At 38.8% G+C, this 23,751-nt stretch overlaps 1 protein-coding gene across 23 annotated transcripts in view; it reads left to right on the top strand.

Annotated features, from left to right (window-relative positions):
- Window positions 1-23,751, top strand: part of PTPRS (protein tyrosine phosphatase receptor type S) — a 733,740-nt gene that overhangs the window by 339,822 nt on the left and 370,167 nt on the right. For 12 of the 23 annotated variants that reach the window (XM_077475692.1, XM_077475688.1, XM_077475691.1 and 9 more), the window contains 3 exons: window positions 4,958-5,263; window positions 12,379-12,572; window positions 18,028-18,054. The exons of 6 other annotated variants lie outside the window; for them this stretch is intronic. In XM_077475692.1, the coding sequence (XP_077331818.1) occupies window positions 4,958-5,263; window positions 12,379-12,572; window positions 18,028-18,054 (527 nt within the window). The remainder of the gene's footprint in view (window positions 1-4,957; window positions 5,264-12,378; window positions 12,573-18,027; window positions 18,055-23,751) is intronic. 5 more of the 23 variants (XM_077475694.1, XM_077475693.1, XM_077475708.1 and 2 more) reach the window with 1 other exon arrangement.

The following is a 23,751-nucleotide window of genomic DNA, read 5'->3' as shown; positions in this document are numbered from 1 at the left end:
GTGTGCACACACAGTAACCCCAGAATCACAGGTGGATGAATAGATGATCACAAGATAAAAAGGAATTTCACAAACTGTAGTAAAAATATAACCACACATTTGTTATAAATGATTAAATATACTCACAAAAGTATAATAGAAAGAGGACACATATTTAAAGTTGATCATGCTGTGGATGAGAATAGCTCTAGCTGTAAGCAATGAATCTGCCAGTTGCGCAGCTCCGACCCGCTCACAGACCACAGCGTGAACACAGCACTAAAGTGCCTACAGTGCCTGGCTCCATCTCCCTATGCATTTTGTCACATGGGACTAGTTTGGAGGGATCCCATATCTTCATATATTTTGGTATCTATAGGATTTTTAAGTATAGCAGCTGACTTATTTTTCACCCAATATTTGTTTGTTTTGAGGGGTTTCTTATAGAATTAGTTTTATTAGCACTTAGTTATTTCACTGTAGTGTGGAAGAGCTTAGTATTATAAGATACAGAATATGAAGGAGAGAAAACCTCTTGAGTTACCTGAATATCTGATGTGACTGTTTGGGTCACCCACTTGTTCAGATTTGATGACCACAGCAGCCACCGTTTAGGAAAGCCTAATGTGCTTGCCTTTTACCTGAATATAAACAGGCCAGCTGTTCCCAAATGAGGACTAGGCAGAAAATGCCCACACAGGTTATAGTCATTACCAAGGAGTCATTTGGTACAGACTAGTATATCTGTAAGCAATCCATTCATTATTTCATTTACGAGGAAGAAAGTGTTGAAAGCTATTATCTGTACACGTAGTTAGTTGTCCATACCATGCTGTTTAGTGATTATTATTTTTTCAATTTAGTGTGTACACACAGCATATAATAGTGCTGTACTAAATGAATTGCCACTTTCCACATTTCATATTGGGGACATACATCATAATACAGTAATTAATGAGTTTTCCCTTTTTCTACCTTTCATAATCAGGCGGGTGTTTTAGCTCCAAAATATTTATCTAATCTATTTGCAGCGATGCTACATAACTGATTAAGGCCTCTCACTCAGTGTGTTGCATCTTGGACTAGTTTGTAACATATTGCTCTGTAACTTTTTTAATGTCTAATTAAAAGTTCCTTTCTTTCAGCACCAGTGAAAAGGGCTGCCACACTTATTGAAAACGAATATTGACAGCTTTATTGCTGGCTTAGATTTTAGAATTTACCAGCTTGCTGACACAATGTTAGCTAGATACTGAGTTTAAAGAATGCAGTAACAGCAATAGCCTCTAAGTGTATAAAACATGTTATTTTAGTTTAATGGATTGATTCTGCCAGTTTCCATGGGAGCAGATTTCCCATTATCCGCAATTTAATAAAGCTTTTCACAGATTTTTTTTTTGCCTGTATATTAGTTCTTCACTGCATGAGCTGTGGCAGCTAGTCTGTGTGTGTCCTGTCTTTTTTTCCATCTCAAAAAATCACTTACATTACTGTTATGCTATTAAGAGTATGATACATTAATCTGAGGAACATTTTATTTTTGATTATTGAATGGACATAACTCATCATTGTTTATTCAGTTATTAGCATTTTCACTTGTAATACTTTACATGCTATGCAAAAATTTTATTCTTAACTTGAGTGGTAACTTAATTTTATATGGGAGGTAATTGTAAAGTATCAATGTGTCTAGTGGTGTACCCACACTCTGCTTCAGGTCCCTAGAACTCACATTGCTTTGTGGAAAAAAGAAAGGTTCATATGCAACACAAAATTGTGTGTGTTACCGAAAAGCTACTTTTTAAGCAGTTTTTTTTCTTTAACTTCAAGTTTTCCACGGTATTACAAACGTAATTTTGAATTACGTCTGAATCTTGTATTTTTGCCTTGCTGTGAGTTTTGGCTGAAAAACTCTGGCGTGGCTTGGTATATATACCAGTGTGTCTTTTTTATTTTAAATTTTACCTCGCTTTTTCAGATTTTATTCTCAGCCTTAATATTTTCAGTGGAGCCTGCTCAGTCCATTGTTGTCCATTGTCTCTATTGTTTACCATCTTCTTGTTTCCTGCACTGGGGCTTTGCTGTACATGCATGGGTAGGAAACCAATGTTCCCCATCACACTCTCCCACACATACACTTGCTTACTGTGCATTGTGCTTTCAGGAAACTTCTGTTTGTTCCCGAGCCTCACTCCAAATATATCTGCTAGGTTGTAGGCCCTAGCACCATCAAAGTTTAAAGTAAAATCCATTAAACTAAAGGTAAAGTATATTTATTTGTTTTCTGAAGACGCCAAATTTTAACTTCTTAAGTACCATTTTATTATAACATCAACAGATTCATTCTCTGGTGTGTTTTTATAGAAAAAAAGACGTCAGTTTTTAAAAATGTACAGTAAAAAATACAGCTTGTGGTACTTTAGGAGTTAAATGTTCAGTAAGGGTCTTTCTTGGAGCATGGAAATCAGCCTGCTTGTTGAAAAGCAGAACAGGTGAGTAAAGAACCCAAAGCTTCTCAATTGCAGTCCATCCTGTCAGGCCTTAAGAAAGTTCATGAACTGAGGATTTGCAAAGTTCATCTTTGTCTTAAACTGCCATGTAAATCCAGGTTTGAACAAACTTCAGTACCATGTTAAGTGCTCATGTGAATGTTGCTGGTAAGGCCATTTGGTAGCTGTGAGAATGTTGCGCTTTGTGTTGGACAAGGAACCCTGCCATTCTATTGAACCAAGCACTAATGCAAGGATTTATGAGGTCAGATAAACTTATAGTGGTTTGGAGTAGTACCATCTAAAATAGTAGAAGCTTTCATATATACCTATTTCTCATGGTTATTACTAATCATGTCAATAATGAACCAAAAATAAGATTAGAACATAATACAATCTTGTTCTGTTTAAGCATTTGTCCAATGCCAAATAAGATGATCTGGCCTCTGCCTTGCTTTCAGTTATATCCAGAAAGTCTAATGTAAATTATCATGATAAAAGGTAGGTGATGAAAAAAATTGAATGCTGGTAATTTTAGTTTATTTTCTTGATTTATTTTATTCAGAACGTTCATGTTCATTTTATTTTTTTATTTTTTTCCTTTTCCTGCTTGATTACCAAACTTCCCAAGGCATTACATTATTTTGACAGGTTCAGAGGATTATCAAATTAAATAACTTGTCAAGGGAACAAGGAGCTGGGATTTTGCCACAGCCATCTAAAAGTAACAATAGTCCTTGGATGCAAAAATAGAATAACTAGTCCTTCTAGTCGTTCTACATGCAAAACGGATATCGGCTTAGACAGAATGAAAAAATAATAATGCAAACTCCCCGCCGTACTTTTGTGTTCTGACTGGGAGACCACCCTCTTTGGGGAGCACCCATTCTCCCCCACCAGAACACACTGGTCATCTCTTGCAGCCGCAGCAATTTGCTGCTGTTTGGTGGTAGACTTTCGCCAGTAAAAAGAAGCTAAAAAACACCATAAAAATGACCCTTGAAATGAGCCCCTAACACTTAACCAAACCAGCACTATCACTAAGCCCCACCGTAAAATGTATTTCCCAAAATTTAACCCCACCATAATGCTTAACTGCTCCCCTAACAAATAACCCCAAATCGAATCTAATTCTAACGTATTTGTTAATGTTAAATTAACCCCCACAGCATTGTGTTTATTGTATTGTAAGGAAAGGAAGCATAATATACAAAGAGAGCTTTGTGTAGAAGAAGGGCAATAACACAAGTCTGGACATCTAATAACAAACACAAATAACAAATGAAAAACTAGCATGAAATAAGCACAGAAACAGACATGAAACAATGCAAGGCTAACAGACAAAGGATTAAACTACAGCAAGAACAGAAACAAGATACTGCAATGTAGAAACATTCTCAAAATAGACCATCAATATCATTCTCAAGAGAGGGAAACAGCTTGAAAATGCATAAAGAAAATGTTGGGACAAAGCACGACTAAGAACAGTTTAATACACAGACTAAATGCGTAGAGACTTAGATCTTGTTTACACATGCACTGAAAAACTGGCTTGTTTATTTATAATTGCTTTCTGCTAAAAGACTCTTTAAAAGTTGGACGGCACGCCTCCTGATGTAGCATGACTCTTTTCCGCATCCACCACCTGTGGAAACAGCGATAAAAGGTAAAAGACTTACTGTGAACCCATAACACACAGGGAAGAAATGAGAAAGCCGCACAGACTACAGTACATGATAAGATCCTGTGAGAATTGTTATAGACATCCACTTATCCACCTTAGAGCTCTACAGAGGTAGTCACATGGTGACTGCATACATTGGGGTATGCAGTAATAAATCACTGTAATTTACTTCGTTGCCTTCAATATTGAGATGCCTCTGCCCTGTTCACATAGCAGTTAGTGGCACATCACAAGTGACACAATAATTGTCCCATTTATAGACACTTAAAAATTGTTGTAGTATTCAGCAGGGTCAAAATGAAGAACTGTCTAAGAGAAAAGTACTCTGTAAACGACTTGATCATAATAATTCAGCTCATAAGGAGTCAAAAAATGTTTCATTTTGTGATCAAATGCTCCTGAAACATGGCAAGGTTTCCCAACTAAAAATCAATTAACTGCAAAAGGTAATGCATTATTACAGCTTTTATATAGGCAATAAGTTAAGTTTTAGACAATAAATAAAATTTTCATATAACATTTAGTAAATGAAGATTTAGACAATTACATTTCCATATAACATTTAGGTAACCTCAAGAGACAAATCGCCTAGTGAATAGAACCTACCCCATATAATTTGCCCGTATTCATATTTTATTTTGAACTTTTTTTCTGTTTACACAAGTATTAATTTTTAAAAGTTCACGTTCTTAATTTTTTTTTTTTTTTTTTGAGTTGTATTCCTTTTTTCTTTTTTATTTTATCTTTCCCATCTTTTGTTTCTCTACTTGCCCTATCCCTCCTGCCCTTAATTGTCCTCTCATAGAACCATCTGCCCCCCCTCAAGATGTAAAGTGTGTCAGCACAAAGTCTACCACAATACTGGTAAGTTGGCAGCCACCCCCACCAGAAAGCCATAATGGCATTCTTGCTGGATACAGTGTGCGCTATGGTGCTTTGGACTCTGAGGACCCAGAAGTAAAAGAAGTGCAGGACATTCCATCTGAGACCACTGAAATCCTTCTGGAAGCATTAGAGAAATGGACTGAGTATCGTATCACTGTTGTCGCACATACTGCAGTGGGACCTGGCCCGGAGAGCTCGCCCGTTGTTGTTCGCACCGATGAAGATGGTAATTTCATTCTTAATTTGTTTCTGTTTTTTAGAATTAAACTAATGTAGTTTTAGTGAAAAGGCACAAGTACTTTATTATAATAGGCAAATGTTTGTCTTGTTTAATTTGTAACTGTGGGCAAAACCAAAACCAAAAATGACATGCATATGATGCAGGCTGTCACTAGCACTAACCCTTTTGAGCTTGTTTACTTACATAGTTACATAGTTAATCAGGTTGAAAAAAGACACAAGTCCATCCAGTTCAACTACAAAAAAAAAAATATCATACAATCCCATATACCTAATTCTATACCCACAGTTGATCCAGAGGAAGGCAAAAAACCCCAGCAGAGCATGATCCAATTTGCTAAAGCAGGGGAAAAAATTCCTTCCTAATCTCCCGAGAGGCAATCGGATTTTCCCTGGATCAACTTTACCTATAAATGTTAGTACCCAGTTATATTATTTACACTTAGGAAATAATCCAGGCCTTTCTTAAAGCAATCTACTGAGCTGGCCAAAACCACCTCTGCAGGGAGTCTATTCCACATTTTCACAGCTCTTACTGTGAATAAACCTTTCCGTATTTGGAGATTTAATCTCTTTTTCCTCTAGATGTAAAGAGTGCCCCCTTGTCCTCTTTGTTAACTGTAAAGTGAATAACTCAACACCAAGTTCACTATATGGACCCCTTATATATTTGTACATGTTGATCCTATCCCCCATTAATCTCCTCTTATCAAGAGTGAATAAATTCAGTTCCTCTAATCTTTCCTCATAGCTGAGCTCCTCCATGCCTCTTATCAATTTGGTTGCCCTTCTCTGCACTTTCTCCAGTTCGACAATATCCTTTTTGAGAAATGGTGCCCAAAACTGAACTGCATATTCCAGATGAGCTCTTACTAATGATTTGAACAGGGGTAAAATTATATCTCTCTCTCTCTCTGGAGTCCATACCTCTCTTAATAGAAGAAAGGACTTTGCTCGCTTTGGAAACCGCAGCTTGGCATTGCATGCTGTTATTGAGCTTATGATCTACCAAAACCCCCAGATCCTTCTCCACTATGGATTCCCCCAGTTGTTCTCCCCCTAGAATGTATGATCCATGCATATTCTTAGCCCCCAAGTGCATAACGTTACATTTCTCAACATTAAACCTCACCTGCCACATAGTCGCCAATTAGAGGATCGCATTGAGGTCGGCTTGTAAATTGGAGACATCCCGTAAGGACGTTATTCCACTGTCATCTTCAAAGACGGAAATGTTACTTTTGATCCCAGACCCAATATCATTTATAAAGGTATTAAAAAGTAAGGATCCCAGCACTGAATAACCTTAGACCATTCAGAGTAAGAATCATTAACCACTACTCTCTGAATTCTGTCTTTTATCCAGTTTTCTATACATTTAAAAACTGATATTTCCAAACCTGTAGACTTTACCTTGCACATGAGCCGTGTTTGCGGAACTGTATCGAGCGCTTTTGCAAAATCCAAGTATACCACGTCCACCGCCACCCCTCTGTCCAAGGTTTTACTTACCTCAGAAAAAGAAATCAGGTGTGTCTGACAACTTCTGTCTTTCATGAATCCATGCTGTCTGTTGCATGGAAAGCAACTGTTTGAAAGCAGACTGCTGGCTATACTATAGAGCAGTGATGGCGAACCTTTTTGAGTCTGAGTGCCCAAACTGCAACACAAAACCAATGTATTCATTTCAAAGTGCCAACATATACAGAACTTGATGAGCGTGTGCTGTGATGTCTGGGGGTGAACAAGGGACACATCAGAAATCATTGTGTATTCACTATGTAGAAATGATATCAAGGGAGCTCCTGCGCTACTGTGGAAAAGTTTAAAATGCCTAGATTGGTGCTGCACATACCGTACGAGTCAAACAAAACTCAAAATAAAACAGATAAAAATTATAAGATGGTGTTGCGCTCTTAACGTGATGGTATCAATAAATATTAAAATAACCTATTAATCAATTTGAAATCCAAAGTGGGTGAGTGCTACAGTATAAAGTGAATAGTGCTATTAAATAAAGTGCTAATGTGCTACTAGATGACCACAATATTCACAGTAATCATATAAAGATCAAAAATTAAAAATGTTGAAATCAATAATCAAAACAAATCCATGCGGGTGTCAGCATAAATAGTAAAAACAGATAAAAAATAAACATGCATGGCACACTAATGTAAATAAAATCTGTGGCCAACAAAATTAATAGCAAAATATAAAGTGCAAAGTGTCCCTAAGGTGAAAATTTTCATGTAGTGAAAAAATCTTCCAAGCGGCAGTGAAGTCAGTGGAAATCACACACAGGTGGCAAACAGTGTTCAAAAGCACTGGTGATTCTCTGGTGTCCACAGAGCCCGTAGGAGTACTAAACAGTTACCTTACTGTTGTAAGGTGAACAACGTGAACCATTAAATCCTCCAAAAAAAGGCTGGCTCCTGTATTTTGCTTCTCCTGTTCAAACCACCTGCTCTTTGCCCAAAGTAGGTATCAAGGGTAACTTGAGAAAACTCATAAAATGAAATATGGGGCCTGCTATGGTGTAATATTTTATATATTCCAAGGTTTATTTAAAAAAAATTAAACACTACTCACATTCCATAAGATCAAATCACATCAATACATAGATACGAGCAGCGCGCTTGTGTAAGAACGTCACTTGCGGTCTTTGTCTGCTTTCCTACGCCTTACGTCACTGTCACGTGACTTCCCAGTCGAAGTCACATGTTTGGAGGATTTAATGGTTCACACTGTTCACCTTACAACAGTAAGGTAATTATTTAGTACTCCTACGGGCTCTGTAGACACCAGAGAATCACCAGTGCTTTTGAACATTGTTTGCCACCTGTGTGTGATTTCCACTGACTTCACTGTCGCTTGGAAGATTTTTTCACTGCATGAAAATTTTCACCTTAGGGACACTTTGCACTTTATATTTTGCTATTAATTTTGTTGGTCACTGACTTTATTTACATTAGTGTGCCACGCATGTTTATTTTTTATCTGTTTTTACTATTTATGCTGACACCCGCATGGATTTGTTTTGATTATTTATTTTACCATTTTTAATTTTCGATCTTTATATGATTACTGTGAATATTGTGGTCATCTAGTAGCACATTAGCACTTTATTTAATAGCACTATTCACTTTATACTGTAGCACTTTCTCACTTTGGATTTAAATTGATTAATAGGTTATTTTAATATTTATTGATACCATCACATTAGAAGCACAACACCATCTTATAATTTTTATTCACTATGTAGTCATAGTGTTTTGTACAAGAAGACCTAAATCTAGAACACATTTTGACAAAAGTTACATTTTTTGGAAGCTGTCCTAGCATTGTGCAATCAAATTCCAGTATCACTATTCTAACTATACTATACATACACCACAGTCCTGTATACATGCCAGATCACTTCTACCTTGCTTTTGAATACATGCAGGGAAGGTATCAATGTTCCAAAGATTCCTGGTGTTCAAGTTACAGGGCTCTTTACTATATATAAATAGTTTAAAGCCATACACGCTTAAGGCAGACGTTTACATAAATCACAATTGCACAACACGTTTTGGTTTTCACCATGCACACTGAAATAAGGGAAATAATCCTAGAACCATTGTTAATGGTCAACTCAAACGCAGGCCATATCTGGTTCGAAACTCGTCATGAAGCATCTTATGTTCAAACCGTGTACGGGCAGGCTTAATGTACCAAATTGATCAATTGATCAACATGGGTACAACCAGCATCCTGGGTTTTCTCTGAAATTATTGCTAACTGCTACTATAGCCACTCGCCAATAAGAAAACCGTATCGGTGCAATTATAGTTAATAACAATTAATGCTCTAATATTGTGTGACATAAAACATTGTAGCTATCCAAGTTTTTGTACTATATGCCTTCTGCTTTCTGAAAAGTGCATTTTTATGTATGTGAAAAACAGGGAAAAAATGCTCCCCCGGTGAGGGATTAAAATGTATGTAAACTCCATTTTAGTCTGTTAATAATACAATTGGAAAGCAGTTTGCCATACTTGGATATACAAAAGAACTGTTGATCCTGTCAGAAACATTTTTAACTGTTAACTTCCTGTGCTCTCTGCCCTTATGGGTTTACTTCCTCTTTGATTCCCTGCAAAGGTAAAGCATAATGGACTTCTATGCATCGCACAGTAGTCCATTATGTGTCACTTACCTGACACAGGAGCCAGCGAAGTCACCGCTGTCCCCTGTAGTTCTGAGCGTCCATCTTATTGGTGGGTCTCCGTGGGTCTCGCTGCCCCAGCGTTGTGATTCGCCGGAGCAGCGATGAATGTCACTCTCGTGCATGCGCATGGGAGCCGACACTTGCGGCATATCGCCGCGATCTGCGGCATATCGCCGCGATCTGCGGCTTACCCAGTGCGCCTTGCGCGCCGCTGTCTACGGCGCATGCGCCGTAGACAGCGGTGGCTGTCTTCAGGTAAATATCTATAGGTTTAGGAGATATTTCTTGGACCTACAGGTAAGCCTTAACCACTTGAGATCCGCGCTATAGCCAAATGACGGCTACAGCGCGGATCTCCTTTTCCGGGACGACGTCAATAGACGTAGTCCCGTGTACGAGCGGCCTGCGCGCCCCCTGAGGGGCGCGCGCGGCGCGCTCTGTGATCGGCGAGTCCATGAGACTCGCCTGATCACCGATCCGTGCAAGGGGTCGATCCCGACCCCTTATCACGTGATCAGCTGTCAGCCAATGACAGCTGATCATGTGATATAACGGAGCCGGTAATCGGCTAGTATTCCTCCTCACGCTGACAGCGCGAGGAGAAAAAAAAAAAGCCGATCACCGGCGGCCATGATCGGGACATCAGTCCCGATCACGGCCAGCAATGCAAGCGCCCACCTGCCCCCTGCCAGTGCCCACCTGCCCCCTGCAGTGCCACCCTAATTAAAAGTAAGTGCCCCCGTCAGTGCCACCCAGCAGTGCCCATAGTGCCACCCAGCAGTGCCCACAGTGCCACCCAGCAGTGCCCACAGTGCCACCCACAGTGCCCACAATCTGCCTCAAAGGTGCTGCACCCCAGTGCCGCCCATCAGTGCCCAGCAGTGCCGCCCATCAGTGCCCAGCAGTGCCACCTATCAGAGCCACCTATCAGTGCCCATCAGTCCCATCTATCAGTGGTACCTATCAGTGCCCATCCGTACCACCCATCCGTGCCACTTATCCGTGCCACCCATCCGTGCCATCTTATCTGTGCCCATCTTTGCCCATCAGTGCCGCCTTATCTGTGCCCATCGGTGCCGCCTTATCTGTGCCTATTAGTGCCGCCTTAACTATGCCTATCAGTGCCCACCAGTGCAGCCTATCAGTGCCCACCAATGCAGCCTATCAGTGCCCACCAATGCAGCCCATCAGTGCCCACCAATGCAGCCTATCAGTGCCGCCTAATCAGCACACTTCAATGAAGGAGAAAAATGACCCGTTTGCAAAATTTTATAACAAATTATTAAAACATGATTTTTTTTTTTTTGCATGTTTTTTTGTTTGTTTAGCAAAAAATAAAACTCCGAGCTGTAACTAAATACCACCCAAAGAAAGCTCTATTTGTGGAAAAAAAATGATAAAAATTTCATTTGGGTACAGTGTTGTATGCCCGCGCAATTGTCATTCAAAGTGCATCAGCACTGAAAGCTGAAAATTGGTCTGGGACTGAGGGGGGTTTAAGTGCCCAGTAAGCAAGTGGTTAATCTAGGCTTACCTGTAGGTCAAAGTGGTTTGTAAGGGTTTACAACCACTTTAAATATTTACATTGTTCTAATTTCTGAGGGCTACAGTAGTCTTTGTCAGAGGGTGACAACAATGTTCCTTCACAAAAACATTACAGTGAGTGTTGCCACCCTAGGACAGGAAGTGTGTTATCTGCAGGATCACTAGGTGAAAATAAAGGGGAAGCACCTAAACCTGTAAAAATGCAGCCACCACATATAAGGACAAAACTGCAGTATAGAACATTTTTGGTTCCTTCGTTTTATATAAGCTGTAATACAGCCATTTTTGTTTTTCTGAGAACCCTTTGTAACTTAGTTTTATTGTTTGATGATCCTGCCAGTAGATCTGCCTTTTTCCACATTCTGTTTATTGGGTGACAGTTCTGTTATTTTTGTGAACATTAAATCACGCACCAGTGTTGTCACCATGTGGAATTATATGTCATTTTAAATGGACTTTAAAATAAAAGACAAATTAAAGGTCAGCTCCCCCTAAAAACTTTTAAACAGTTACAGCAACTATTTTTTTCTTTTGCCATGAATAAAAGCAGATAGTTATGAGCATCACAACCATTTTGTATTATTTGTCCTAATTTTGTAACTGCCACTTTTGCTGGGCAACTTGATCTTTTTTACAGGAAGTAGAAACGTATTAGATCTGCTGTCAGGACCAACATTTAATATAATCCTGTAACTGTTCTGTGTTAATGCTATTGATAGACTGCATAATATGTTTGTTTTTTTGCCTGCAGTTTAACTTCTACTTGCCAAATATATGGCCATAATTTGGGTGAATTGCAATAGCTCTGTGGACATAACACAAAAAGAATGTACATGCACCTGACTAAATTGGGACATCCATGTGTATCTTGCCTTCCCTTGGAAACTGATTCAGCTTATGATGCATTGCTTAATTCAAAGAAGTGTCTAACAAAGTGTCAGCTTAGTTTTGTGCTGCTCTATAGTAAAATGGATGTGAACTACAGAATAAATTTAACTTAATTTTTATAATCATTGTCACATTTTACTTCTATCCAGTGCTCCATTAAAGAGATTTCCTCTCATTTACTACTTTAATAAATATTTTTTTCATCCTCTCTGGTGAAACTGATGTCACTGGGAAAGGTGAGGGGAAATCTCCATAATGAATGCCAAGATAGTAGAAAGGCCCAACAAAGGTGCTAGTCTTTAGTCACTCTATCCAAAAAAAAAAAAAAGTCTTCATCTATGTATACACAGCCTATGACCTAGCTTTTTTTGTTCCATAGTTCAGAAATATTCTTGTTCTAGTGGAGGAAATGCTATTTAAAAAAAAAAGTGATTGGAATTTTTTTCATTTTTCTTCAGTGCCCAGTGCTCCACCAAGAAAAGTTGAGGTGGAAGTATTAAACTCGACCGCCATTAAAGTATTTTGGCGTTCTCCTGTCCAAAACCGTCAACACGGCCAAATTCGTGGCTATCAAGTTCACTATGTTAAAATTGAAAATGGAGAGGCAAAAGGGCTTCCCTTTATAAGGGATGTTATGCTGACTGATTCTCAGGTAATTTGGTAAAAAAAAAAAATAATACACAGTATTGCATATAGTTTTTGACGGTTGTAGATCAACGGCACATAAGTGAAAAATAGCTGCTATAGGTGTAATTTGGAAGCAGCTACAGCTCAATTAAATTAAACATGTTAGCCTTCTTAAGTGTTTAAAAGTAAAAGTTCTGCCTTAAAGTGGGTACTTCAATATCCTTAAACCACTTTTATTAGTCAAAAGCACCAGCCTTTACTCTGACCAGTAATATTGCACCCTGCTATTTATGCACATTTGTTCATGGTATATCCCATTAAAAATAGTATATTACAGAAAATTTCTGTTTATTCCTTCCAGACATGTTGTCAGCTCTTAAAGTGGTTGTTAATCCACTGATAAAAAATCATCCCACCCCCTCTGTAATATTACAATAAGTGTTCCTGTACCTGTGTTCTATAACAAAAGATGCTGATCTGTACCTATATCACAGCGGCTGCCGGCAATCATGCCATTCCTTAGCTCACTCCTCTGCCTGGCTGACAGCTCCAGTAAGCGGGGGCCGTGCACTCCTGGTGACATCAGCTGGAGCTGGGGAGGAGAGAGAGAGAGAGCTGAGGAATCACATGAGCACTGGGAACTGCTCTGATATAGGTACAGATCAGCATTTTCTTTATATAACACAGGCACAGGGACACTTATTGTTATATTACAGAGGGGATGGGAGGATTTTATATTAGATATGAGAGCAGCAGGGGAGGGGCAGCCACTGACATGAGCAGGCAGAGAGGGGAGGAGGGAGAGCATAAGAGCAGAGAGGAGAAGACAGAGCAGGGCTGCTGATGACGAAGGCACGTAAACTGGCCACGGTGTCAGGGATAAGCAGTGGTTTACAGGGGGAAGTATATAGCCAGGCAGGATCAGCCAGATTTTTTAGGTGATACAGGGGGCCAAATTACACAGCACAAGCACTGTGCTGTACAGCAAGGGAACAGGATCTGTTTTTTTTTTGAGGGTTAACAAACGCTTTAATTACCTGCGGTGACCTGACAGAACACTCCAATGTTATGAAAATGAGGGCTACATCCTGGGATTTTAGTACAGCAATGCAGCAAAGGCACAAATAGGAAGTTAGGAGCACACTCCTTTTTGGGCAGATCAACAAGTATTCAATATTATTTTTTTAATGTTCATTAAGGGACACAGCATTTCAGGGGGTTTAGGCCAGCTCCTTGAGACCATACCCCTCCACTCACCGTCCTGCTCAGTTTCACTTGGTGGTGGACTTTTTTTAAGGTCTGCTGGACTTCAAGTTCCTCAGTTACCAGTGGCTGGTAGATTCAAGCTGAATGCTAAAGACTGATGTGACTATACAATGTATGTGTAAAGCGCTGTGTAAATTGACAGCGCTATAGAATTACCTTTTAAAGCGGTTGTATACCCGCAGAAAAAGAAAAAGTAAAACAAAACCCCTGTAAGGCAAAGGCATAATGAGCTAGTGTGCATCACATGCTAGCTCATTAGGAAATACTTGCCTTAGAATCCATATATAATCCAGGTCCATGCCGAGGGAGCTGACATTTTGCCTTCGGCGTGTCTTCCGGGTTCGCGGCTCCAGCGCTGTGAGTGGCTGGCACACGGGAGCCTTCTTCCCGGCATTCACAGAGCATGTGCTGCTAACGTCAGTGGCTGCATGCAAAGTGAATATCTCCTAAACCGTGCAGGTTTAGGAGATATTTGTTTTACCTACAGGTAAGCCTTATTATAGGCTTACCTGTAGGTAAAAATAAAAATACGTCAGAGTTTATTCTGACGGAAAAACTGGACCTGTGTTTGCGACATAATATTTGAAAACCTCATAAATTAAGGAAAGGTATTTCACCTTAAAAGTACAGGGGCAAATTAGAAACCCAGCAAAAGCAAAATGGAAGCTGAAGGCATACTGCATGTCTCCATGCCAATTCCAGCAAGCAAGCGATGCAAAAATAGCAACTACCCCAATTTATAACTAGTCTTACTTCAAAGGCTAGTTATAAATTGGGGTGGTTCCCATTGCTGTATAGCTTGCTTCCTACAAGCGGCTCTCTTTCAGTGCTGATTTGAGGTTTCATTGCAGGGTATTATTTGGTCCAGAGCTGTGCCAGTTGCTTTGCCTATTCCCTGTCTCTGAAGACTCCTTTCCCCGTGAGTGTGCTGTGTGTAGTAGCACACGCTGTATCAGCATTCCCTTGTGTTTTCTGCATTTCCCCCCAAGACCTGTGTTCAACTAGTTTTGCCATATCCATGATGTGGTCACCATCTATTTCACTGGATCCCCATACCAGTACCGGAGTTGCTAGCTTCTGCAGAAATAGAGCAAAACCTTCTTGGCCAGTCACCGTTTGGGCCTTCACCTTGCATGGGACACAGGGGGGCATATTGAGTCGCAGTCTGCTGCCTACACCAAAAATTGTTCACAGCCTAATTGCCTCATCATGCCTAATAAAAGGGTTTATTCCCATTTCATATTCCTAGTTGACTTCCTTTCTAGATTACACACAGAAGGGAAGTAGATTGCCAAGTCAAGCTGGCAAACCTGTAGCACAGTCCTCCTTTTACTGAATGTTTTTTTCTGAATTGTTAAGTTTGCCTGAGACAAGGATAGCTCTATTTGTGACACCCCTACACTCACAAACAAGCTGACCACTTCAGTATCTGTATCTGAGGCCTTTGTTGAGCTTTCTGATGTGCCAGAACTTAGTTGTGCTCATAAATTTACATACCCTGGTAGAATTTATGATTTCTTGGCCATTTTTCAGAGAATATGAATGATAACACAAAAACTTTTCTTTCACTTGTGGTTAGTGTTTGACTGAAGCCATTTATTATCAGTCAACTGTGTTTACTTTTTTAAATCGTAATCACAACAGAAACTATCCAAATGACCCTGATCAAAAGTTTACAATACCCCAGTTCTTAATACTGTGTGTTGCCCCCTTTAACATCAATGACACCTTGAAGTCTTTTATGGTGTTTGTGGATGAGGCTCTTTATCATCTCAGATAGTAAAGCTGCCCATTCCTCTTGGCAAAAAGCCTCCGGTTACTGTAAATTCTTGGGCTGCCTTGCATAAACTGCACATTTGAGATCTCCCCAGAGTGGTTCAATGATATTGAGGTCAGAAGACTGAGATGGCCACTCCAGAATCTTCACTTAATTCTGCTGTAGCCAATGACAGGTCGACTTGGCCTTGTGTTTTCGATCATTGTAATGTTGGAATGTCCAAGTTCGTCCCAATGCGTAGCTTCCTGCCTGATGAATGCAATTGTTCCTCCGGTATTTTTTGATAACATATGGCATTCATCTTGCCATCAATTTTGACCAAATCCTGTGCCTTTGTAGCTCACACATCCCCAAAACATCAGCGATTCACCTCCATGTTTAACAGTAAGAATGGTGTACCTTTCATCATAGTCCTTGTTGATTCCTCTCCAAATGAAGTGTTTATGGTTGTGACCAAAAAGCTACATTTTGGCCTCATCACTCCAAATGACTTGGTGCCACAAGGTTTGAGGCTTGTCTCTGTGCTTTTTGGCGTATTGTAATGGATACTTTGTGGCATTTGCATAGTAATGGCTTTCTTCAAGTGCCTCCTTGTTGTACATGTTGAAACAGCCACACCACAAGTTATTTGTGGGTTTTTCTTTGCATCCCGAACAATTTTCCTTGCAGTTGTGGCTGAAATTTTAGTTGGTCTACCTGACCGTGGTTTGGTTTCAACAGAACCCCTCATTTTCCACTTTTTGATTAGAGTTTGAACACTGATGATTGGCATTCTCAAATCCTTGGAACTCTTTTTATACCCTTTCTGATTTTTTACAGTTCAACTACCCAGCACTGGATGAAAGATACAAGGGTCTGTCAGGAGTCCAGAAACTCACTGACCTTTTTATACACACACACTAATTATAAGCAAACAGATCACAGGTGAGGATGGTTACCTTTAATAGCCATTCAAACCCCTTTGTGTCAACTTTTGTGCATGTTATCAGGCCAAAATAGCCAGGGTCATTTGGATAGTTTTTGTTGTGATTATGATTTAAAAAGAGTAAACACAGTTGGAGCTGGCCTCTGATGCTAAATACCTGCCCTCTCATAGTGATGAGGGCAAGAAATATAAGAAACACTACAAAGTCCCAGTATACATGTGTCTATATATACTGTATATCAAAACAATTTCTTCTTACTCTCTATGTCTCACTCTTTCTGTATCTCTCTTTCTCACTCTCTTGCTTTCTCTCACTCTCTCTCGTGCTCTCTTTCTCCCTCCATATATCTTTTATCCTCTCAACCCCCCCCCCCCCCAACAATTTCCCAATAATCCTTCAAAAGTGATTAGTGAAAAAAATAAATTAATTAAAATCTATTGTTTATTAACGCTGGTATAACTAGAAAAAAATTCCTCTTCAACACACCACATACCACAACAAGCATATGCGCTCACCTCTTCGCACACCTTCACGTTATAAGAGGTCTTATAAGAGGTCTGAAAAGTGCCTGATATATCAGCATTACTATAACATCCCTTTTAGTCCATTGAAAGGCTTAGTGCTCCCATCTCTTTTGGTTGCTATTGATTTTGGTTTATTTGTAGTTGAGCAAGATGGTTAGAGGGCTACAACACCTAGGGACTGGCCTTCAGTTTAGACCTAGTCTCAAGCCTCCTCTAGTTGGCAATATAACCCACAATTCCAAAAAAGGCTACAGCCCACCAAGTATGTTAAGTACAAAAATCCCAATTTATTTCTGTACTAGCAGCATTTTGATAGGATCAAATTATAAATATTCATTTATTGCATAGGTGTACTGATTTTATCCCCCAGACATACTGAACACTGGCTGTTGAAATGATCTCAGATGCACAGGGATCTGGAAAGTCAACAAAGTGATTCTAAACCAAAGGTTTTTACTTAAGCGGGTGTGTCCGGTTAACAATATAGCATGCATCTTAGTGTATTTCAACATCCAGACTGGATTTTTAGTTAGACATGTTTAAATTGTTTGACTGGTTAATAAACTGTTTCTATAGCCAAGAACTGTATGCAAATTACAGTAACCTATACCAATGCTTCTTTTGCAATACCTTTTAAAAAAAAACACATTAGAAATATAATTTGAGAGAGTAAAAAAATGTCAAGTGAGGCAGAAAAAATCCTGTGTATGTTTACAGGAATGATTGCACTGGAAAAGTACAGTATACAAAGTCCATCCATATATCCAAAATATATTGGATTCTCCTTTCTATCATATTTTGCTAGAAAACTGTGAAAGGAAGAATCTGATTTCTTGCAGTGGGGAAAGAGAATATTTATATCCTATACAAACTTTCAATTATTGTGAGACCTTCTGTTTTGATTTCCAGTAGAGCTGGTCATCACCGTCAATCTTATTTTGCAATTCTTAATATTCTTTCTTTCTCTACCTGCCTATCCATACTCAGTGGGAAATGGATGATACAGCTGAATATGTAAGTAATATGAGCCTCTTTTTGCCTTATGTTTGTGCATTCCATAACTGAACTGTAAGCATCTTCTAATATATTGCTGTTTATGGAAACATGATCTGAAAGAAAAATTTGAGGTTGCCATTGCTGATTTTCTTATGAAAATACTAGTTGCTGGGTTAACCTGGGATAAGCATGTAACATGTGTTTAGAGTGAATTCCTTATTTGCATTGTTAGAGACTGCATTGTTTGCATTGTTAGAGACTGGGGAAGTAGTAGTGTTTGGATAAACAAAACAGCCAGGTACCCAGCATTTTCTGAAGAAGTCAGATTTGGCAACCATTTTTTTTTTCTCAGCAGGTATGGTTTGTGGATTTTGTGGATGATGCTTTAACAAACCCCCTTCTAATGTATGATAAAATGTGTTGAAAAGTTTTTCAACCCCTTACTTACCTGTGTAACTATAGGTATTGTTAAGAAATTCTTTAACAATTACAGCAGAATCACTAAAATCTTAGCTCTCTGCCTATCACTTTGTGTTGTAACAGGATCTTGGCAGCTTGCCAGCTCTTTAATGTAAACAGGCAGCTAATGGATTTTAGAGAATTAATTACTTCACCGTAAGTACTGGTTAACACTGATGTGGTGCGTGATTCACAGGCGATTCCTGTGCATTTCCCGTACCACATCAGTCGCACTCCACTAATGAAAACTGATGCTGGTGTCAATGTTAATGACACCCTGAAAATTGTGTGCAAAACGCAGCGCTAGTGGATCAATCGGATCCTATGGGTGTTCACACCCATGCGATCTGATACGAGTGCGACACAAAAGTACATGCACCTTTTTTGTGAGGGTGCGGTGCAATTTAAACCATACTAAATGAATAGGCTCAAATTGCACTGCAATGAATCACATGTGATTTGAACAGCTTGCCATTTTCCTTGTCAAAAAGATTTTATTGAAGATACAATAGAGTATTTGTCAATAGGTTAAGTACATAATATACAACAGAAGTAATGAAGCTCAGAGTTATATATTCAATACAATGTAAATGATATATTCAACTATAATTACTATTATAACAATAACGCTTATTAATTGTATGGTTTATTAGAGGAATTAGCTTCTTAAGTAGGAAAGAGCTTCAAAATCATAATAGGAATAGATAGAGAAGAAAGGAAAGATAGGAAGAGAAGAAACTAGGAAGGGAAGAAGAGAGGTCCGCAGGGTCGAGTTGAGGGCCGCCATATCACTCAGAATCCATATACTGTAATCACTTACCCATCTTTGTTAAAATTTGATGGTAAATAATTTTTTATCCACGGATGCCATACTTTTTCAAATTTGATAAGTGTGTCAGCTTCAAGAGCTGCCATTTTGGCTTGCATCATAGTGTTGTTCATCCTATTCACTACCTCATCCACAATCAATGAAGGGGATTTCCAGGCTCTTGCAAGTGTTTGTTTTGCTGTGGTGAATAAATTAACAATTCATTTAAATTGGGTGTGTGTTAGAAAGTCTGTCTTTCGATTGATGAGTGCCATTGAGGGATCTGGGGTAATGGATATTCCTAACATTTTGGATGCTATAGTAAAGATCTCATTCCAATAAATTTGAGCTTTGGGACATAACCACCAAATATGGAAATGTGTTCCTAACTCTGCACATCCATGGTAACAATCTGATGAGTAGTTATACACATATTTCGCTATTCTAGCCGGTACAAGGTACCATCTTATTAGTACTTTATAATTCGCCTCTATCGCTAATATATTGGGAGAGGCTATTTTGGTTGTTAACCAGACTTGATTCCATTCTGTGGTTTCCAGTGTTTGTTCTAAGTCCACCTCCCATTTCTGTACATAAGCTGGTTTTACTGTTTCAGGTTTAGCTAACAATTAAACAAATAAGGTCGAGATTATGCCCCTAGCATAAGGGGGGTAATTTTTACAATATTTTTCAAAGTTAGTTAAATTAGTTAGTGAACTGTCTGTGGTTAAAAGAGGCATAAAAAAAATGTTTGAACTGGAGGTACCTAAATAGTTCTGATTGCGGTATTCCATAATTATCACAAAGGGTTGGGAAAGGGATAAATTCACAAATTTGAGCATCTGCAGCATATCACTTCTAGCCCATGCTCTGAAAGATCTAGGAGATACCCATGCTGGGTAAAATGCAGGGTTTTTGTAAAAAGATAGTAGAGGATTATGTAATGATTGCAACTGATTTCTGAATTTGTATCTGTCCCATAGGGAAACAAAATGTTTTGTAATTGGATTACGCAGCCCTTTACAATCTCTCAGTGAGAGCCAAATGAAGTTTGCCATTGACAAGGGATCACATTCAGCAGCTTTGATCGATACCCATAGAGGGGATTCTTGTAGTGCATGATATTTAGTTAATGATGCTATATGTGCTGCTCTATAATATAGATGCGAAATTAGGACAACCAAACCTCTATTTAATTTAGGGAGGTAAAGTGTGTGTTGCTGTGTACGTGGTCTAGAAGAACCCCATATAAATGCATTTGCCTTTTTCTGTATAATTCTCAGGTAATAGGCAGGAATTGGAATTGGTAAGATTCTGAAAAGGTACAATAATTTGGGTAAGACTGTCATTTTTATTGTGTTGATTCTTCCAAACCATGATGATGGAAGGTGGTTCCAAGATTTCAACATATTTGTTAATACTTTTTTAATATTGGAGGGTAATTGGCTGAAAAAAGATCCAAGAGTGATGCAGTGAGGTGTATTCTTAGATATGGAATTGATTTATCTTAGCTGAACTTAATTCTAAATTTGAAAGAGATACATTTAGTGCTACACATTTCTGGGGATTAATGAAAAGGCCAGAGAAGATAGCAAAGTCATTAAGTATTTCATGAAGAAAGCATGTCTGGAACAACGCAGTACTTTATCAGATGATTCTGTAAGAAAAAGATCATATTCCAGGCGTACTTTCTCTAAATTAATTTTAGTAGTTGGATTAGGATTGCTTTGGAAAGCTAAGAAAAAGGAGTTAAATTGTGTTTCTAATTTACGTGCAAGATTTGTGCATTCTCTATTGAGTATTCCATACTGTTGCTGAAGTGTTCCCCTCAACAGTTTATGTGCTTCCCACAATGTTATTGGGGACATTTCTGGGCTTTTGTTGAATGTTAAATATTCTTTCAGAGCATTTTCAATTTTGTGACAATATAAAGGGTTTTTAAGTAATATCTCTAGTAAATACCATGTTTTATCTTGTGCTTTAGGTATGGTTGATGCAATAGTTGTTAGGACTGCATTATGGTCAGACCATGGGATGGGGATTATATTTGATGAGAGAATCTCAGGTATCATTCCTGTGGTCTGGAAAATGTGGTCAATACGACTGAATGTTTGGTGAGGGTGTGAAAAGTAGGTGTAATTTCTTTTTGTTGGATTATTCTCTCTCCATGAATCAATTAAATTGTGTTTGGAAAGGAGTTGAGAGAGTTTTGGTGTTTTGTCCAGAAATGGTAGGAGAACCTGGTTGGAATCGCCACATATAATGATTGTTCCCAGTCTATGTGCATTAACTACTTGTAATAGATGTGTTAAGAATGAAATTGGCTGTTTGTTAGATCCATAATAAGAAACCACAGTTACTTCTGTGTCCAAAATGTGTCCCGTAACGATTAGATATCTTCCTTCCGGATCCTTAATTTCCGAATGAATTGTGAATGGAGTGGACCGGCGGAAGGCCACAAGAGTTCCACGTTATTTGGTATTGGCCGAGGCAGTAAATATTTGTGGATAGTATGAACTAAAAAATGTAGGCGTTGATTTTACTGAAAAATTAGTCTCTTGCAGGCACACAATGTTTGCATTTTTTGCTTGGAATGACCTTAACGCTTTAGTGAGTTTCTGTGGTACATTGAGTCCCTGTACGTTCAGGGATAAAATGTTTAAGGGGGCTATGGTAGCTGAGTCAATAGGCAGCACTCACCTGCTGTTCCAACCTGACGATTTCTCGACTCAACCCATATGGACTTGAAAAGGGAAAAAAGAAAGGAAAGTCCAGTGTTATCTAGATTAGGAAAGAAGAAAAAGACAGATAAGTTTACATTACCTAAGCTTAATAATATAATATGAAGGTATTCAACAAGTACCCCTGGTGAAGGGTAAAACTCCCCAACAGGGGAGAAGAGGCCCTCGTCGAGTCTCCCCATTTCGAGGGAGGGGATCCATAGGAGGACTAGGCGAGGCACACAGAACTTCCGTGAATAGGAGAACCGCTTTGTTAAACAAGAAACAAAAAATATAAATAAATAAAAAAAAAAACTTTTTGCATCGATAGGATGCATGTTTATAGCCCTTATGGCTTAATGAAAGTATTATCTATTTTCTCTAATAGGTTTTCCAAGAAAAATTGAAAAAAAAATAATAATTAAAATTAAATTCCTGCAATACTTGAAAGAGTAGTCTATCTAATCTAAAAAAGGTAAATGGGATATGTCTTTTATCAAGAACTTAGACTTCTCTAAAACTTTGTTTCTAAAGCCTATATAAATACATCAATCCTAGAAATAAAATATATATTTTCAGTCATGAATGAGCCTCATTATTTGTTTAATGATAATATTATGCAACTCCAGGTGGCAAGTAGTAAATAAGGAGAGCTCTTTTAACCATTCTATTTAGGTAAAGAGAAAAATAAACTTTGTTTCATATATTGGAGATAGCTGATGAAAATTATGTTCCCATATGATTGTGTTCAGCATATTCAGGTTTAACTTTAGTAGGGGATTTCCCCTGACCCATAATGTATTGTATTCATAGGATACAGGTGCAGGCTGCAATTTTGGGTCAAATGAGCTTAGTTAATGAGTTCAGTATGTTATTGTTATTGTTATTATTAGCTTATAACTGTATTTCTTAAAGAATAGCCTGTCAGTCCATTGGATCTTCTTGGCCCTGTGGGGGGGGGGGGACATAGCGACCCATTTTATGTGTGTGATGAACCCCATTTTTCCCGGTTGCATGGGATGAGTTGGGTAGGGAAGAGGTAGATGCTGTTCTTCTACGTGATGTTGTAGCTGCAGATGTTCCATCGATCAATTTAAGGTCAAGTAAGGCTTGTTGAAGTTTGTTCGGTGATCTACAGCTGTGTTTGGTACCTTTGTAGCTTAAGCGTATGGAGAATGGAAAACCCCATTGGTATGTGATGTTATGATGTTGTAATTCCATTAAATGTGGTTTCATGGCATGTCTTTTAGAAATGGTTACTTGAGAGAGATCAGCGAAAATCTGAAAATTGTGACCCTGGAAGGTTAGGTTGTCTTTCTCTCTGGCTGCAATTAAGCCCCTGTACACACGGTCAGAGATTTCGACAACCAAATCCGTCTGATTTTGTCCGTTGGATTTTGTCCGTCGGATCTTGTCCCAAACTGTTGCATACACACGGTCGGACTAAGTTGTCGAAAAATCTGATCATTCAGAACGTGATGACGTAATTTCGTTACGATGGGACTTCGTTCAGGCTAGTAGCCAATAGCTTTGATGTAGGAATTTGATCTGAGCATGCGTGGCACTTGGTCCGATCAAAATTCTCTACACACGATCGGTGTATGTCCGATCGAACCAGTTGGTCGGGAAATATTTCCAACAAGTTGGAAAATTGGGTCCGACAGATATTCCGACGGAATCAGTCCAATGCATACCACACACAGTCGGATTATCCGACAACACGGTCCG

The sequence above is a fragment of the Lithobates pipiens genome, unplaced genomic scaffold (assembly GCF_037356315.1).
Source record: "Lithobates pipiens isolate NorthernLeopardFrog02 unplaced genomic scaffold, aLitPip1_a1.2 Scaffold_13, whole genome shotgun sequence".
Lineage (NCBI taxonomy): Eukaryota > Metazoa > Chordata > Amphibia > Anura > Ranidae > Lithobates > Lithobates pipiens.
The sequence above is the reverse complement of the archived record's forward strand: the minus strand, read 5'-3'. Positions and strand labels throughout refer to the sequence as shown.